This window comes from Orycteropus afer, unplaced genomic scaffold, assembly GCF_000298275.1.
Source record: "Orycteropus afer afer isolate SDZICR_OR568_19922 unplaced genomic scaffold, OryAfe1.0 scaffold00145, whole genome shotgun sequence".
In the NCBI taxonomy this organism is placed as follows: Eukaryota; Metazoa; Chordata; class Mammalia; order Tubulidentata; family Orycteropodidae; genus Orycteropus; species Orycteropus afer.
In genome coordinates, this window is record NW_006921732.1 from 6,587,368 (window position 1) to 6,606,324 (window position 18,957).

At 45.3% G+C, this 18,957-nt stretch overlaps 1 protein-coding gene across 1 annotated transcript in view; it reads right to left on the reverse strand.

The window, feature by feature from the left end:
- The window catches only part of GLIS1 (GLIS family zinc finger 1), a 403,602-nt gene extending 391,175 nt beyond the window's left edge, over positions 1-12,427 (reverse strand). The window contains exon 1 of the mRNA XM_042781663.1: positions 12,154-12,427. Within this exon, the coding sequence (XP_042637597.1) occupies positions 12,154-12,427 (274 nt within the window). The remainder of the gene's footprint in view (positions 1-12,153) is intronic.
- Between the last annotated feature and the right edge of the window lie 6,530 nt (positions 12,428-18,957).

Genomic DNA, 18,957 nt, shown 5'->3' on the forward strand with positions numbered 1-18,957 from the left:
TCCTTCCAAGGAGTGGCTGGTGGGTTTGAACTGCCAGCCTTCTGGTTAGCAGTCAAGTGCCTTAGGCACTATGCTACCAGAGCTCCCCTATACATAGTAGGTAGCAGTACTGTAGATACTAAGTACTCTACAGACTACTCGTTTTAATTCCCACATCAACCCTATGAGATAGAAATTATTTCCAGTTTACAAGTGAGGAAAACTGAGCCTCAGAGATCAATGAACTTGCTCAAGGTCTAGCAAGTGGCCAAGTCAGGATCTGAACCCAGTCTGACTCCAAAAGCCATGTGACTACCTTTGTACAAGTACAATAGTCTCTCTGAACCTTAGTCTTCCCGTCTGTCCAAAAGGGAAATGAAAAAATAATAATGATTTAGGCAGAGCTTTACAGTTTACAAGGCCCACAGTGATGCCCTAAGAGAGGACAGGAGGCCAATACAGTGTCCCAAGCCCTCTGTGTAAGCTTGCCCAGAAGTAGGGATCTGGGATGTGTACATCAATCTCTGCCCCAGCAGGGCTGCCAGAAGCTGGCATCATCTGGCTCCTGGCTCTCTATTCAACACTTGGTCCAAGGTTATTCTTCATCTTAGAGACATCTGACTCAGAAGTGTTGCAACCATCAGTATCTGCTCTTTAAACCACAAAGCAAAATATACTTTCCAGTGCCTGGGGTTTTGTCCAGAAAGAGTGGGGGCCAAGTATGGAAGCACCCACAATCTTGAGCTGAGAAGCCAGTGGCCAGTCACTCTAGGACAGCCATCAGATCCCTAGCTCCTCTCCCTAGCCCATCACCCTGCAGCTCCAAAGGCTGGTGACCAGAAGGAGCTGTGGGTCATTGAAGCCAACCCGCCCCAAAAAGGAGAAGAAAAGGAGGCCCCAGAGGTTTGCCAAAGTCACCCAGTAAGCAAGTGGCTCTCTGAAGAGCCCCAAGACAATACTGGGAAGAGAAGATGGCTGTCTACAAAAACAAGAGTCTGCATGTGAAAACTCATCAAGTATTTTCAAAGCCTCACAAATGCTGAGAGCTTATACAAAGCATGGCTCCTCCTTTACAGACTACAAGCTCCTTGAGGACAGGAACTGGATTGGATTCCATCCCCAACCTTCATGAACACCCACTCTGAGCCAGGCCCTATGCCGGACAAAGAAGTACAAGGATAACGAGACTCTGTCCCTATCCTCAAGGGCACTGAAATAAATAGAAACTCTCCATAGAGTGTGATCAGTGCTATGACAGAATAAAGGTTAGGGGTGGCAGGAGTTAGAGCTCTGACATGATCCTGCTTCTGAGAGGAAGTGGCACTTGAGCTGGATCTTAAAGAATAAGTAGCAGTTGGTCTTTAAGTAGCCATGGTATTTCCAGTCACCTCATATGCATGTGAAAGCTGGACAATGAATAAGGAAGACCTAAGAAGATTTGATGCTTTTGAGTTGTGGTGGTGGCGAAGAATGCTGAAAATACCATGGACTGCCAGAAGAACTAACAGATCTGTCCTGTAAGAAGTGCAGCCAGAATGCTCCTTGGAAGTGAGAAAAGCCAAACTTCATCTCATTTACTTTGGTCATGTTGTCAGAAGGGGCCATTCCCTGCAGAAATATATCACGTTTGGTAAAGTGGAGGGTCAGAGTAAAAGGTGAAGACCCTCCACAAGATGGATTGACACAGTGGCTGCAATGATGGGCTCAGGTACAGCAAGGATTGTTGAGGCTGGCACAGACTGGGCAGTGTTTCGTTCTGTTGTACATAGGATCACTATGAGTCAGAGCTGACTCAGTGGCACCTAATAACAATAATAGCACTTGGTCTGCTGGAAAGGAGAAGAAAAGAAGGCCCAGAGATCTGCCAAAGTCACCCAGCAAGCAAGTGGCTCTTTGAAGAGCCACAAAATGATGCTGGGAAGAGAATATGACTGTGTCTGCTGGAAAGCAAGTGTCTGCATGTGAGAACTCATTCATCTTCTGGAGTCTCACACATCCAAGAAGTTCTGTTGACCAAATAGTCATGTAGTAGCAGTAACAATAATAATGATAGTAATAGTTGAGCATTTACCTTGTTCCAGTCTCTGTTTTTAAGCAGTTATACACATATCAACTCATTTAATCCTCACAACAGCCTTTTAAGATTATTCTTATTTTTATACCCATTTTACAGAGAAGGACAATGAGGCCCAGAGAGCTCAATAATTTGCCCAAGGTCCCAAAGTTAGTGCTTGGAGCCAGGATTCTAACCTAGTGTTCTACTTCCATGGCCTCAATCAGCACCCTACACACCTCTCATATGTACTTTCATGCTGGACATGAGGATACAAAGACGAATATTTGAGCATTAACCATTTATTTTCAAACCTGTTCTAAAAATGATTTAAGGTGGCACAAAGATAAATAAAGACACAACCAAAGCCTCAAGAAGCTCACAATTTATAAGGAAAGAAGGACAATTAAACAGCAAATTCCATGTCTAAGAACCTCTGGTGGCACAGTACCTAAGGCATTTGACTGCTAACCCGAAAGTTGGTGGTTCAAACCCACCAGCCACTCCTCAGAAGAAAGACTGGGCAATCTACTTCCAGAAAGATTTACTGCCTCAGAAACCCAAAGGGGGTCACTATGAGTTGGAACTGGCTCAGTGGCAGTGGGTTTGGTTTTTTTTTTTTTTTAAGGCTGTATAAGGAAGTTTAATGCTGTTCAAGAACAAGAAAGCAATGAATGATGAGTGAGATGAAGCTGAACTGGCAGGAAGGCCTTGAATGCCAGGTCAAAGGGCTCAAAGTTTTCCTATTGGCCAAGTGGTTGCCAACCTACACGCCAAGCTGTAATTTCAGGAGAGATCTTTAGTGCGTGTACCTAGGACTGTCTGTAGAGCACACTGATACCTTTCCAGATGTGCATAGATGCTGTCATGATTGATAAAACACAAATCTATTTAAAACTACTAACCTTTCTCATTAGGCATTTTCTCCATCAACAGCTACTAAAAGCATAATTATTATCATGTGAACAGTGGAAAGACTGCTATCCTTCTATTTAGAAAGCTTGGATACCCCTGCTGTCAGGGATGGGAAGTAACAGAAATGTTAAGCAGGGAGTTCTGGGGATTCAAGGTCTGGGAATTTTGCTCTGCACCCACCTCTGCACCCTCACCTTTCCAAGCGCCTTCGATTCAGCTTCAAGTGGACTGTCTAAGGGCCCGAAGAAGATCCAGCTCCAGTGAGAAGCTGGGATGCGGAGATATTCTCACAAAGAGGACTATGTAAATACAAATGACTGTTTGATCAATCATTTGGCCTCAGTGTGGGATTTGGTTAGAATTAAAGCCATCTGGCTGAGGGGGGTGGGTGATGGGGGAGGAGACAAGCAGGCGGGAAAATGACCCACCTCCTCCCCCAAAAAAGCATTGTTAAAGTGTAACAGAGAAAAATAGTAAAGTCCCTGCTGTTATTTCAGCCTAAACCACTTAATCCTTCAGCACATAAAGCAACTTATTTTATGACCTCTTCCCTTTAAAAAGTAAATCAGAAGACGCTGCCTTGAATTCAGATATCTCTGAAACACACTACTCATCCCTTCAAGTGAAATATCCTCTTTCATAAACCTTCTTCGAGATACTTGAAACTGCAGATCACTAAATGCTTAGCTTAAGGCATCTGACATTCCAGAGAATTAATATTTAAACTTATTATAGGAAAAAAGAATTGTGTTGGGTTGAAGCATGAAATATTTAATAGTGTCTCTAAACTAGAAACCCTATTTTGTTTCGCGATGGAAATGCCAACGTTATTACCTGAGCTTTGCGCGCAAATAAGATAAAATAAGCAGGCGGTCTTGAGATTAAACACACAATTACTGCTGTTTTCTCCAGAGAGAGGGGGAGTGAGACAGGTTTGGGGAGTGGAAGCGATTGAGTTTCATTTTTACGATACACTTAAAATTATATTATCATTCTCTGCCTTGAGGGTTGGACTTGAGAGCACTGAAGCTACTTAACCACCGAAAACTCTGTTAAAATCAGTGAATCCACCGAGGCCTACTCAGACTATTAGCTGTCTTGCTAGGAATGGGCCCGCTGTTAGGCAAAACCCGGTAACTTTCTCTACTGCTAGGACAAAAGCATTAAGTGGTTTGGGATAAAAATTAAGCTTCAATTGACACAGTGGATCCTGGCAGCCTCTGTCGGCACGTGTAATTTATTTACAGGGTTGGAAAGTCGGCAAAATACATCATCAACTCTTACACAAACTTCTACTAGGTATTAAATACCCAACCCTCAGAGAAGTAATTCATATAGTCCAGCAACGTTCCAAAATAAACCCAATCTCCAGCCCTCCAGAGAGCTTAAAACAGCAAACGGGATCTGTATTTTCAAAGTCAGGTTTATAGTATTCTCTGGTTTCTCGCTAATGCCTTATTTTCCATCAAACCTGTTATTTAAAAACAAAAACAACAATATCTAAAAGAGTAACCTGGTTGCTAAAAAGACAAATAGGAAGAGGCACAACTCGGCTGACCCTGATCCTTCAAACTCTCCCTTTCAGACCCACTGTCAACACACAAAGGCATAGACACTTTGAATAATGAAAATTTCCGCAATTTCATCTTCGGAATAAAGAAAAATCCCATTCTCCCCATTCTCCTTGACAAACATACATACCTCCTCTTCAAGGACATGGTCATGACCTATAAGTAGGATTTTTTCCATCTGCCTTCTATGGGGGTCAACCCCTGGCGGCACAGTGCTTAAGCACTAGTTCTACCAGCAGCTCTGCAGGAGAAAGATGTGGCAGTCTGCTTCCACAAAGATTTTCAGCCTTAGAAACCCTATGGGGCAGTTCTACTCTGTCCTATACAGTCGCTATGAGTTGGAATTCACTCAATGGCAGTGGGTTTGTTTGTTTGTTTCCTATGAGGGTCATTTGGCTCAATTATCATTGACACAAAAGACCCATCCCAACAAAGCTCTCTCAAGTTCAATCTGACCTCTTCATCATCCCACAAATCACTTCATAAGAAATAATTATTTAATAAATCCCTGAGCTACTGCTCCCAGTGAAGTATATTCTACACACCAGGTGTGGTGGGGCTCATGAGGGATTCTCATCAAACAGATGTCTTCAGAAGCCGTAGGGGAGAGACTGCAATCAGGGCCTTTGGCAAGGAATCTCCCCAAATTGTATGAAAGGCTCAAATGAGGACTATGACCTGGATTAACTGGTGGTGGGGAGGGGTATGCTGCTGAGAAAAGGCCCTTTCTAGAGATCTCCAGTGAGCTCTGGTGGCGTAGTTAGCTTGACTGCTAACCAGAAGGCTGGCGGTTCAAACCCACCAGCCAGTCCTTGGAAGGAAGGTTGGGCAATCGACTTCCGTAGTGATATTGCCTCGGAAACCTAAGGAAGGGTCGCTATGAGTCGGGTCTGACTCGAGGGCAGTGAGTTTGGTTTTGATTTGGAGGTAGCATAGTGCCTAAGGCACTTGACTGCTCACCAGAAGGCTGGCAGTTCAAACCCACCAGCCACTCCTCGGAAGGAAGGTTGGGCAATCCTACTTCCGTAGTGATACTGCCTCGAAAACCCAAGGAGGGGTCGCTATGAGTCAGGGCTGACTCGATGGCAAAAAACAACAACAAACAACCATAGCCTCTGAGTCCCAGCTTCCTGAGGACCCCACGTCACAACAAGGAAGCACTCTCCTTTCCCCATTTCTGCAGCAGGGCGATGGTCAATATCCTAATGGAAACAGAGAGTGTCCTTTTAAAGTCACATCTCAGCCTGTTAGCTAAGCCTCGGAAATGGATGCTCCGGAACAGCTGTCTAGACCATCTTCTCCAGGGCTTTGTGAGCACACTACTACAGCCACAGCAGCTCCTGCTCCACTGGATTTTAAAGGTTCGTCTGGAGATAAGTGTGCTTTAGGAGTAAAGTACCAGCTTTACTGTCTGACAGGTCTGGGTTCAAAACCCCAGGCTCTACTACTTACTAACTGCACAACCTTGGACAAATCACTTAACCTTTCCAAACCTCAGTTTCCTCCTTTCTTCACTGGGTATCAGTAAATGTGGGCACAGCTATAAAGTGTCTGGTCTGGCACTAAGTAGGTGTGTTCAGTAAATGTTAGTTTACCTTCCTCATCCCATTCCTTCTGTATTCAGCTTCAGGTATCAAGAGTTCCAAGGGGAGGTCAAATTCCTAACTTGGCCTAACACAAAGAGCCTCTTTCCACACCCTGGATCCTTCCCAACCTTCCTACGCCAGTTAATGTGGAATCCTGGAGGATCAGAGCAGGACAGGACTATGGATAATTCAATGGAACTGCTCCCCATTTTACAGATGGGGAAACAAAGGCTTGAAGCAAAGGGCCTTGACCATATACATTGAGGCTGTACAATGGCACATGTGTTTGCTCCAGGCAGGCCCTGACCATAACCAACAAATAATCCCGGCCACACAGGAAATGCATTATTCAGACTGAAGGTCCCTTCTCCGTACATCTGACTCAAATGCTAACCTTAAAAACACAGCTCATAATGCTAACACAATCTGCCTCGATCCACTAGAAACTTTCTGAAGGAATAACCCTTTGGAGTTTAAGGAGAAGACCGGGAAAAAAAGAAGCAGATGCTTAAAGTGGCTTTAAACTCTAAGACCCTTGGGTTAGGGTTGGAGTCTCCCCACTCCCACCCCCACCCCCACCCCATCCCAGGCCTCTGTTTTCTTTCGGTTTCTTATAAATAAGGCTTTGGGAGACCAAAGCAGCCACAAAACGTCCCCCACCCCCTTTCCTGCTTGCCTTACTCAGTAACTCAGCTGTCAGTCCTCGGACTTTGGTTCCAATGCTGAAAGCATTTCTTTTTCATTGTAAACTATTAATTCAGGCAGCGGCTGTTGATAAACAAGAAGTCCGTTTTTAAAACTGCTAGTATCATTAGCACAGTGAAGGCGAGCAGCGCATTTCAGGAGCCTGCTCTTTCTGCCTGGCCCTGGTATTACAGCTGTGCTTTTTGCATAATGCAGTGGAATTTTTCAAAGCCCATTGCAGAGTTTGTTTCATTTCTTCTCCCCCTTGAACTGAATGCCTTTGTTTCTTTAAATACAAAAATAAATTACCCCCTACCAAAAGAAACAATACTTTCTCTCTAAGTCCAAACTGATTGCAACTAAAGTCCCTATTAGGAAAAAAATTTTTTTTTAAATAGCAACCCACACATTATAATTTAACTTTGAATATAATCATACATATATAAGGTAAGGTTGTTGAAGTAAGTGGTAACTTATCAGCTTCAAAACAGGAAATACTTTTCCAAGAAAACTGAGAAATTATCTTCTCTAGTAAAAGCCAGTTAGAGATAGTTGCTGGGCAACTTCCAAATAAAGTTGGTGTTTATCTGTTTGTTGTTGTTGTTGTTTTTCCCTAATCCTATCCAAAAGAGGATTGAAAGCGCTGCTCTAATAGTTTCTGCATCCTTCTAGAATGCTGGACAAACTTCACGAAATAAAACCAAAGAAAATGATGATAATTATGCAACATTTAGAACAAAGAACATAAGAATATATTTTTTTTAAAATGATTCATTGTGCACTTATGCCTGTAATGGGATTTTAACGCACTGTAAAAATAAGTATGCTGGCTCACTTGGCTTCTCACGTAAATGAAACACAGGGCGATGAATAACTCAGAGGTGGGGTGGGTTTTGTTTTTTTCAGAAGGAGGGGAAGTGTGAAGGGAAACCACAGCATATAAAGAAATTTAATTTTTTAATCACAGATGGACCAACACAGCTAAGAGGGTCCTGAGACCTCAGCCCAGCTAAGCGCACTACAGGTAAACTAACAACTCAGAAACAACTAGGCCTAAATTAAGTTATGATCTCATGTTATGGTCCCCTGTCTATTTTGTACTCCAAGTCTTAGCAGCTTCTAGAGATCTTGGGAGGCGGGAAGAGAAAAGAAATTCTAGCCGAACAAGATTCTTTGGAAATCTTTGGGAATTATATTTCCGCTACATGCCTATAAAAGATTTGTCGGATACATAACTCTTAGGACTGGAGACGTAACATGTTCCTATCTTATTTGTATACCCACACACATACATGTTTCTCTTTGTCTCACAGAGCCTGACATTTGGCTAGCAGGCTTTTCTCCCCCTTATTTGAAACCTCAAGCACCGAAAAAATTTGGATCTGATTATTTCCGGATCACAGGACCAGCACTTTAAAATGGATGAAATGCAAGCAAATTGCCCACTAGAGCCGGAGGGGAAAAATGCTTCAAAATAATTCCTATCTTTCTATTACGGATGCGCTAGCCCCTGTGAGGCCTCCCCAGAACATCACAGTGGCCTTTTACACAGATGAAAAACTTTGCCAGGTAACACAACCCAAACCTGGTCATGTCTTACTCTCCACCATCACTAGCCCAAGCCTAACACTCAAGCACACAATGGCTTTCTTTTTCTTCCTCTTCTTAAAAAAAAAAAAGAAAAAAAAATTTTTTTTTTTTTTTTTAGTTACAAGATTGGCTACTTTTTGGTATTTACAACCATGTTTTGACAGCTGTTTACTAATGACGGAGTTCATATTTATCATGAGCACTGATCTCCTTATTTCTAGGAAGTGTCTCATATATGGTGAAAAAGGCCCAATGAGTCGCTGTGAGTTAATAGTGAGTTCATTATCTGGTTTGGTCTGGGAACAGCAACTCTGGACAAACGGAAACATCTGGTAAGTTTTCTAACCATGGCACAGATACTAGTTACCAATTTCCAAAGATTCCAACCAGGAGAAATACCAGAAGTAAAAATATTTTTACATTCTCTGGGAACATTCAGAAGGCCTTCATTGTGAACACCAGCTCTCAACCACTAACACACAGATAGAGGAGACAAATTGTGGAATCAGAATAAAATATTTGGAGCTAGAAGCTTTGGAAATTGCCACTTACTGTCTCTGCAGCTTTGAGCAAATCCTTAAGCCTGAATGTCTTCATCAATAAAGTGGGAATCATATTCCTAAGAGCAAATTTCTGCCGAGCACTTCACAGAGTGCAAAGCACTACTGCTACATCTGTTGCACAAGGTAGGCAGAGCACAGCTGGTATGAGGGCAGAATGAGGTAATGTGTGGGAAACCCGCTGAAAACTGTAAAGCACTGTGCACAGAGCGAGCGTCATTAGGGCACCGCCACAAAGCTGTTCGCTTGCATAAAGCCCAGATGTTTACCTTCTTTCCTTGTCAGGACTTATAAAAGCAGAGTGTCGGGTGTTTAAAAATAAGAAAGAAAAATGCAGCATCTGGTAATTTGGCCTTTCCAACTGTTTGGAATCTGGATAAACGGGACTCTGCCATAAACAGATCGTGATTCTTATTGTAAATGATGACAACATTAGTGCATGACGTCGCACCATCCCCAGTGCCTCCTGACCCCAGATGTGGAAACACATAGGACCGCAACGTTTACAGATAAACTGCTGGATTCAAGAATGTATTCTCAACCTCTGCTTCGGGTCTGTCCAAAGCAGACAGCAGACCATCTGAAACCTGACCCCAAGCCAAGCAAATACTGTCTTCTCTCTCCTCACTGGGCAGTAGAGGCCACAAAAGACCTAAGGCTTGGCTCCTCTGACCTTCCAGAGTTAGCACTCCTCATAGTCAACATTTTGAAATCCAAACCTTTCTTCCTCTTTGCTCTACACATTTCATCTCAAGTGTCACTGAGCCTAGCATGGTGCCTTGCACAAATTAATAAAAGTGATTCTTCCAGCTTTTTAGTTTACAGAGTTTGCAACTACTGTTTTAATTACCAAAGGCAGCAGGCATTATTATCTACTGTGCAAATGAAAAACCAGAGGTTGAGAATATTAAACACATTGCAATAGTAACCCCAAAAATAACCAGGCACTGAGAACGGCCCCTTCACACTCATTGTTTTTCAAAGCAAGTCTCACTGTAATTCTACAAATGAGGAAATTAAGGCTCAAAGGAATGAAATAGAGGTTCCACAGATCATAGGTGGCCAAGTCTCACAATTTCCAGCAGGGCCAATAAATATCTTTCAACTGGTTTTCCTATCTGTCTGTTTTCAATAAGCTGAGCACTCGAAGGCAGACACCACACATTCAAAAGGTTATGTGGTCTGGAGAATACTTCGATGGGAGTAGGGACAGTAAGGCAGTGCCATTTCTTCGTGGCACTTTTAAGAGAGCTGCTGGGAAGCTAGTTTTGTGTTGGGCCATTTACGGACTGGCCAACAGCAACACAGAGGTAGGTTGAAATCTTCTCCAAGCCAGGTCTCTGTGCAATAGACTAGCCAGAGATCTCTGCCTCTGACCTGCTGAGTCACTTTTTACAGGACACCCCCTAGCTCCAGGCCTCAGTTTCCTCATCTTTCAAATGGGTCTGATAAACCCTACCCCACCAGCCTTACTGGGAGGCTGTGAAGAAAGGAGTTTTGAAGACTCCTGGGAAAAACTTAACCAGAGTGACCAATAAGGTACAAAGAAAAAGGTTCTTCTCCCATCCTTTTATTCTCTTCTGCCATTTCCAAATAAAATCATGACTTAAAGAGCTCATATTTAAACATTGAGGGTGAAGGGATAAAAATAATTTGGATTTGGGGGATGAAAGTAGGAAGATCATATGTAAAGCATTCAGATGAAAGGTTCCTGTAACCACAGCTTTGAAACAAAGGCTACATTTGGGAGCTCCACTCACTAGGTCTGCTGAGGACTTAATGTCGGATGAGGGCCACCATTTTTTAAATGCAAAACATTGCAAGTGGGTAACGGTTTAATAGAAGACTGCACATGGAAAGGGGCAAGCTACAGCAGAAAACATAACTCATAACTTGCTGCATAGCTGCACAGCTCTCCTCTCTCCCTCTGGTAAGAGAACCTTATACGTGGATTCCAGCACTGATATTCCGCAGGCATTTGCTTCCATATCTACCTTTCTAAAAAAATGACCTCTGTCTCTTGAAGAGACTGACATTTAAAATAATGGGACAAGATATAACTTTCTCTCTCCCACAAAGTCAGGTATTTTAAAAAAAAAAAAAAAAAGTGAGGGTGGACTACTTATGTTTATTTCATTTTACCAGTCTCTGAATTTGGGGAGTTGGGTATTTTTCATCCAGAAGAAGCTCTCATCTCTACAAGTAAGCCAGTCTCAATGTTTTCTGAGTTGCCAGGGCTGATGCTAAAGGAGTGATGCCTATAAAGCTGAAAAACACAAATGGTTTTGTCTTCCTCTGGAAATGAAAGGAAGAGGTCCCAACCTCTGATCTAATCAAACCCCAAGGCCATGGTTTCTTCAGGGGGAAGGCGGGGAGAGGGACCAAGGGCCTTAACAGATTTCCCCAATTTCTGGTTAATTATCTAACAGCACAAAACTTATAAATAATGTCTCAACAATAACTAACTGTGATGAGAACATATTCATGAAAATCCCAGCATCCTTGCTGAATCTGAGCCCATAAACTGTGCTGGGGTCTGCACCTCATGCCCACCAACTTTGCCAGGTAGAGGAAGAATACTGGCAAAGTAACTTTTGACCAAAGGCTATGTTTCTGAATCATCATGTACAGAAAAAGCCATTTTTAAGTCAGGATTTGAATCAAGTTGGATTATAGATTCATAAAATTTTCTGGCAGGAACACAGAAATCATCTGGTATAATTCTTCACTTGACAGATGGGGAAACTGAGGTCCCAAGAGAAGAGGAGTTGTGCTGAAAGCCTCTGGTTTTTGTTATTTAGGGAGACCAGAAGACTTCAAAATATGCCTTTAGCTGACTCAGAGATAGAGATGCCTGACTTGCTACTTGCAAACTCAAAAAGCCCTAATTTACAATAAGACTTTGACAATATTCACACAGCTTTCATCAGAAACATACAGAAGCAAAATTATGTAACCTGAGCTTTCTATAGACATATCCCCTCCCATCCCCAAACAGGCTTATCACATTTAAATTAGATGCTTCCTACAACTGGGACTCACTTCAGACTGACAGGCGAGTCCCTAAACAACTAGAGAGAAATTGAGGGACTCTGGAGAAAGTTTCCCTAAGTTCGCCAGAGGCTCCCCACAAAGCCTTGCTGCTGTGGCGAAACCTCGCAGGTCCAATCTCTTCACACCCGCAGTCAGGCACGCTGTGGTGGGGCTGGACTCACCTTTCCCAACGGTGGTGGCGGCGGTGGTAGCGGCCTTGGATGGGCCATAGTCTCTTGGGCTCCGGGGCCTCAGGAGATCATGGGCGCGCGGCGGCGGCGCGAGCGTCCGAGGAAGCAGGTCCCGCGAGCCCGCATCGCCGCAGCCGCCGCCGCTCACGGTGACCCTGAAAGCCATACGAGCGCCGAGGCCAGTGGGCCCCCGACTAGGACCCGGCACGCCGGGGACATCCTTCGGCCTCTTGTCGGAGTGCGCCTCAGCCAACTCGCAGTGCATGGCGCAAGTCGCGCCGCGGTCCTGGGGAAGGGAGACAGCACAGGAGCGTTAAAACCCAACAAGCGAATCCCTCTTTTCCCTGGACCGAGATTTGGGCAAGTCACCGCCACTCAGTTTATCCCTCATCCGTCTCTGAAATGGGTTAGCGCCACCACAACCACCCTGATCCGAAGCTCAAACCCACCTGATCCCGCGTAAAAGCCCCTTCCTCTGCGCAGCAGCGGCCCTCACTCCCTAGCCTGGATGGTTGAGGGCCTCAGCTACTCGCAGCCTGAACACTTTCTTGCGAAGCCCCTGCGCCCTCTTGCCCAAATCCGCCTCCACCCAGACCGGCCCTCTTCAGCCAAATGAGTAAACTGAGGCATGGAGAGGGAAGGAAGCCTGTCCAGTGTCACCCAGTGGGACCGGGACAGGGCGACAAAGGGATGCGAAGCCTCGGAAGCGGCTGCAGTGAATCACCAGCTGCGCGCCTCGTGGGCTTTCGGGACCGGCTTCGCGCAAAGGCCGCGGACTGTGCACGCGCGGATTCCCAGCGCAGAGCTTTGGAGACACACCCGCGACCACCCAGACTAGGAAAATGGGAATCTGATGAAGAACGCTCACTCTTGCGACATGAACTCACCACGCGCACACCGAGACACACACATTCCCGCGCACATCAGAGAAAATGAACCCATTTCTCACGCGCACACCCACGAACAAAGTCAGCAACCCCCGTGCTCAGCGCGATCCCAGGCATACACCCAAGCCAAACCCATTACCATCGAGTCAATTCCGACTCAGAGCGACTCTAACACACACACACACACACACACACACACATACTTGGGGACACGACGTGCCACGCTTATCATCACATTCACTCATTCTCCGGCTCAGACACTCAGCAACACAACAGCCACAGACTCATACTAGCCACACACACGATGGGTGCCCAACCCCAGAGGTTTGGCCTTTGCGTCATCCCTCCCAGAATGAGGGCCCAGGGCCCCCAAATTCTCCTTTCCCCTCGACGTTCCCAACACCATCCAAAATTTCCCGGACTCGAGCGTCGCTGGGACCCAAGTCTCGGATCTCAGGCCCCGCCGCCCGCCTCCTGTCCGGGCCGCGGGCCGCGCCCCTCCTTACCTCACCGCGGTCGCTGCAGCTTGCGGGGCACACGGCTCCGCGCGCCTCCACTGGCGCCGCAGCCCCTGCCGCCGCCGCGTCCTGCGGGGCGGCACCCGGGGGGCGGGAGCGGAGCCTCCGCCTGCCGGACAGCGGCTCGGGCCACTGGCTCGCAGCGGCAGCCCCACTGGGGCCAATCGCGGCGTGAGGGCGGGGCCTCCTCCCCTGGGGGCCGGGCGAGGGGCTGGACGGAGGGTTTGACAGGCGGCGGCCGGCTGGAGCCCCAAGCTGTTTGCAGCTACCCGGCGGCCAACCAGTGCAGGCCCGCGGACCTGCGCCACGAGCGACAAAGGCTGGGCGCACTCTTCCGACCTGGGTGAGCCGAGTCAGCGGAACGCCCAGGTCTTGAAGAGAGCCCCGCTCAACTCGGGCCTGCCCCTGCCTCCCCCAGTATCTTCGGACAGGACCCTTCCTCTCTCCAGGTCAGTTTTCTCTTACTCAAATAGGAACGGCATACCTGCTGACGCGGAGATCACAATGTTTAAGTGCTTGAGAATTTTTTTTTTTTTTTTTTTTTTTCAGAATCCAACTCGCTCACTCGAAAACTCACACAGATTTCATAGCGAATTAAAGTTGGGACCTGAACCCAGGCCTCTCAGCCACTTACGTTTTCGTGGGAAGTGTTTTCCATCAGAAGGAGTCTAGGCTAGAGTATCTCAGAATTCCAAAGTGCAAGTTTGGTTGTTTGTTTGAAAAAAAAAAAAGGAGGAGTGCCCGAATCCCTACCAGAGACCATTTCAATTTAGTCTGTCTGGGAGTAGGGCCCCAGTGCCTACATATGTAGTGCCCTCCTGGGGGATCCTTACCTCTCTAGGAGTTGAGACCCACTGTCTAAGGTCTCCGGAGCCTGTGTCTTGTTCCCCTGACTTCTAGATTCCACACACACACACACACACACACACACACACACACAGCCTGTCTCAGCCGGCCTTGCCTGATGTGCACAATGGAGCATTGGAGAAGGAACAATAAGATTTCGCATGGTCTGGAAATGCCTCAGTTCCCCTCTCTGAGCTTTATATTTTCCCTCTGTGTAAAATGGGGGTGTTCACCCCTGCCTGGCCTACCTGCTAAGGCTACTGAAAATCCAGCCAGGCTCCTGAGATGGTTCCTTGCAGTTCATCCCAATCTGCTTCCTCTGCACTGTTCCTGGGTGATCTGGGCTGACTTGACTCCAAGGGTCCTGCCTGACTTCACATCCTCTGAAGAGAGGGATCTGGTCTTTTGGACCTTGGTCTCAAATTGAAAAATGTGTATCAAACCCCTTCCTATTACCACAACAGGTCAGGTGTCACATAGGATTCAGCAAAGAGTAAAAGACCTGGAGCAGCATTCCTGGAATATGGGAGCCCAGGATTTTAGAATCACAAAATTGTAGTGCCTAAGACACTTGAGTGCTAACCAGAAGGCTGGTAGTTCAAACCCACCAGCCACTCCTCGGAAGGAAGGTTGGGCAATCTACTTCCGTAGTGATACCACCTTGGAAACCCAAGGAGGGGTCACTATGAGTCAGGTCTGACTCGACAGCACATAACAACAACAACATAATTTAATATCTGAAACCAAACCAAACTCACTGCCATCGAGTTGGATGCAACTCATAGCAACTCCTCCTTGGGTTTCTGAGGTGGTATCTCTACGGAAGTAGATTGCCCCATCTTCCTTCTGAGGAGTGGCTGGTGGGTTTGAACCACCAGCCTTCTGGTTAGCAGTCTATTGCTCTAATACCTTAGAGCAATAATGCTAGGAAGGACCTTGAAGATTTAGTTAGACCTAACCCTGCTTGGTATAGTGCCTAAAGCACTTGACTGCTAACCAGAAGGCTGGCGGTTCAAACCCACCAGCCACTCCTTGGAAGGAAGATGGGGCAATCTACTTCCATAGTGATACTGCTCGGAAACTCAAAGAGGGGTCGCTATGAGTTGGGTCTGACTCGATGGCACATAACAACAACAACAACCCTGCTTTCAGAAAGGAAGGGTGTGATTGGCCCACAGCCATGTGGTGGGATGTGTCAGGCTTCCTGACTCCCAGTCCAGTGCTCTTCCTTCTATACTAACCACACCACCTCTAATAGGTGTAGGATGTTAACCCTGCCTGTAACATACAGGCCAAGGTGCCATCAAGTCAATTCCAACTTTTAACTACCCCTATTGGGTTTCCAAGGCAGTACATCTTTATAAAAGTAGATTGCCCCATCTTCCTTCTGCAGAGTGGCTGATGGGTTTATATTGCTACTCTTCTGGTTAGCAGACAAATGCCTTAGGCACTGTGCCACCAGAGCTCCTTAAGGGTGGCATAGGTGTCTCAAAGGTCTTACCTCTGTCTGAGGATTTGAAGTTGGTGATTGTTGATGCTTTTATGACTGGAGGGGAAGGGGTAGAAAGGGGCAAGAGTAGCTTGCCAGCCTTCCAGTACACAACTGCTGTACTCACTGGAGTTCCCAGTGCTAGCTCTGCCCTCAGCAGGCCATGTGACTGACTTTAGGGAATCATAACCCTTTTCTGGACCTCAGTTTTTCCATCAAAAAGCAAAAGACTTGGAAGAGGATCTCTGGGCCTTTTCAGTTCTGCCCTCCAGTGACCCTAGGGTACAAACGAGTCATCTGCCTTCCCTCCCCCTGCCACACACACACAGAGGCACATACACAGAACTGCACGTTCAGTCAGGACTCACCAAACATTTGCTCTTAAAAAGTCACCTAGCCAACTGGACCTAAAACAGAGGATCTCCAAATTTCTAAGATGCGGCAGCAACTCATTCAGTTATTCTTTACTAGGTACATACCCTGGACCAGCCCACAAGCCTGACCTAGGGACGCGTTGATCCTCAAGCCTTCCTCTCCTTCAGTGAATTCACAGCTCTACCCCTTCAGGACAAATGGGTTTGTGGAGCCGGGCAAAGTGATGAGAAGGTTAATCTGCTGAATAAAACAGACCTCTTAAACACTGTATATGGAAGGATCCCTTGGGGGATATACAGAATCCAGAGGGCATATGCATTTTTTTTTCCTAGAAAGAAACAGAAGAAATTAACAGTAGTTAAGGAAATGGGGGAATGCAGGGAGGCCTGCACTTTCATTTTTATACCTTTTTGAACTGTTTGCATTTTCTAACAATATATATTATTTTTACCTCCCTTTCAACAGGGGTTATCTGAGCAGTGGGATTGAGGGTTATATTTTGTTTTCCTTTATACTCTTGGGAGCTCTGGTGGCGTAGTGCCTAAGGCATTTGACTGCTAACCAGAAGGCTGGCAGTTCAAACCCACCAGCCACTCCTCAGAAGGAAGACTGGGCAATCTACTTCCGTAGAGATACCTCCTTGGAAACCCAAGGAGGGGTCGTTTTGAGTCGGGATCAACTCAATGGCAGCGAATTTTGTTTTTTGGTTTTATACTCTTGGTATTAACATAAAATGCTTTAGTATTGTAATTGTCAAGAGTAAAACAAAGCCTGCTTCTCACTTTAGCAGTCCGACAATGGTGTGATTTTTACACTAACTCATGTTTCCAGCTCAAACTCTATTTTGCACTCCAGTCCCACATATTGACTGTCTACTGGATAGCTCCATCTGAATCTATCTGCAAAAGCAAACATCATTTTCTACTTCAACTTTGCTCCTCACTTCTTTATATGGATAAATTGTCCCATGGCCAAGTACCCAAAGTCAAAGATTTGAGAATCATCCTGGACCCCTTCTCTCCTACACTCCCACATCTGATTTAGACATAATAGACCTGCTCCTCTCCATCCTCACTACGTTTCTTCCCAACTCTCACAAATGTCTGTAACAGTCTCCTTATTCTTCTCTCTGCCTCCACCTTCATCCTCCTCTTAATCATCCGTCTTTCACACTGATCTCCCCATTACTCTTTCTAAAGTATAGATCTGACCATGCCATTTCCCTGCTTAAACCTCACTAACAGCTCCCAGTGGTCATATGAATAGAGTCAAACCATTTTCCCTCCAACTTCACCCCATGTTCCAAGCACTCTGGAATATTTTTGCTCTCCTAGAATCCAGCATGCCTTCATAGCTTTGTATATGATGCTTCCCATGCTAACACTGTTCTCTCTCGTCCACTTTGCAAACTCCTTCCTATGAAATGTTTATACCCAACTCAAGTGTCACTCTTCCCCAGAAGCCTTGAATTCCCTCACTAGAATTATTTTCTTCCTACATACTCTCACATATCTCTTTGCTTCATTCTATCTCACAACTTATCTCACTGTCCTTTTAACAGTCCATCTCCCCTCCCCTAGACTAAGAGGTCTGTGAGGGTTTTTTATCTCCAGAGCCTAGAAGAGTAGCTGACACAAAGTAAGTACTAAGTAAATGTTTGGTGAATACTTGAATTAGTAAAGACTGGCAGCTACTACCTTTATTTGTCTACCCTTCTAACTAAGCAGGTCTCCACCCTACCACAATCTCCTCCCATCAACATCTTGGCCCAAGGATGTAAGCGTATGCTCATCATGTGGTCAGGACAAAAATAGACCTTTCTATGTCTTGAGTCTCCTGTGTCCTGGAAACATGAGGAAGGAGAAGGAATAGAGGTGATGGGTGCTAAACTCCTTACCCTGCCTCTACTTCCTGAAGCTAGGGAAGAAAAGTTAATCTTCATTGGAGAAACTTCTATGTGCCAGGCACTATGGAAGAAAGACACTTTCCATACGAGATCCTATTTAATTCTGACAACAACCCTGAGAGAGAGGTTATTATTTCTGTTTTGCAGATGGGAAAATAGAAGTTCAAAATTAAGTCAAGTGTTCATAGTTAAGGGTGTCTGCCAAAGTCCAAAGCCTGGACTTCACTGCACTTTAGGATATTCATGGGAGCAGCTCATAGAATAGCTTCTATATGGTTATGTTTCTGGTGTGTCAAGCTGAGGGACGTGAGCAAGTTACAATCCATGGTGCCTCGATATTGCAACTATCAAATGAAGATGATAATGCTTGGCCTATCTGCCCCAGGGCTTCCACAGTGACTAAACATAGATGTGGGAAGAGATAAAGTTTTCCTGAAAATGAGACATCATGATGATGATTAATAGAATATGCAATTTACTTCTTGAATGATTTCTAGAGTTAATCTTATAATCCAAAGATTATCTTTAAAAAGAAAACTCAGTGAATGAAAGTATGGAACACAGTTACAAAGGACCACCAAGAATGTTTGGGAAAAAAAGAAAAAAGAAAGTATGATTACAGAGTAAGAACCAACTTAAACTAGGTACCTACAAAAAAAACTATAGCTAACCTCATATTTAGTGGTAAAAGATTATATATAGTTTTCCCTAAGACTGGGAATAAGGCAAGGATGTCTGCTTTCACTATTCTTATTCAGTATCATAGTGGAAGAT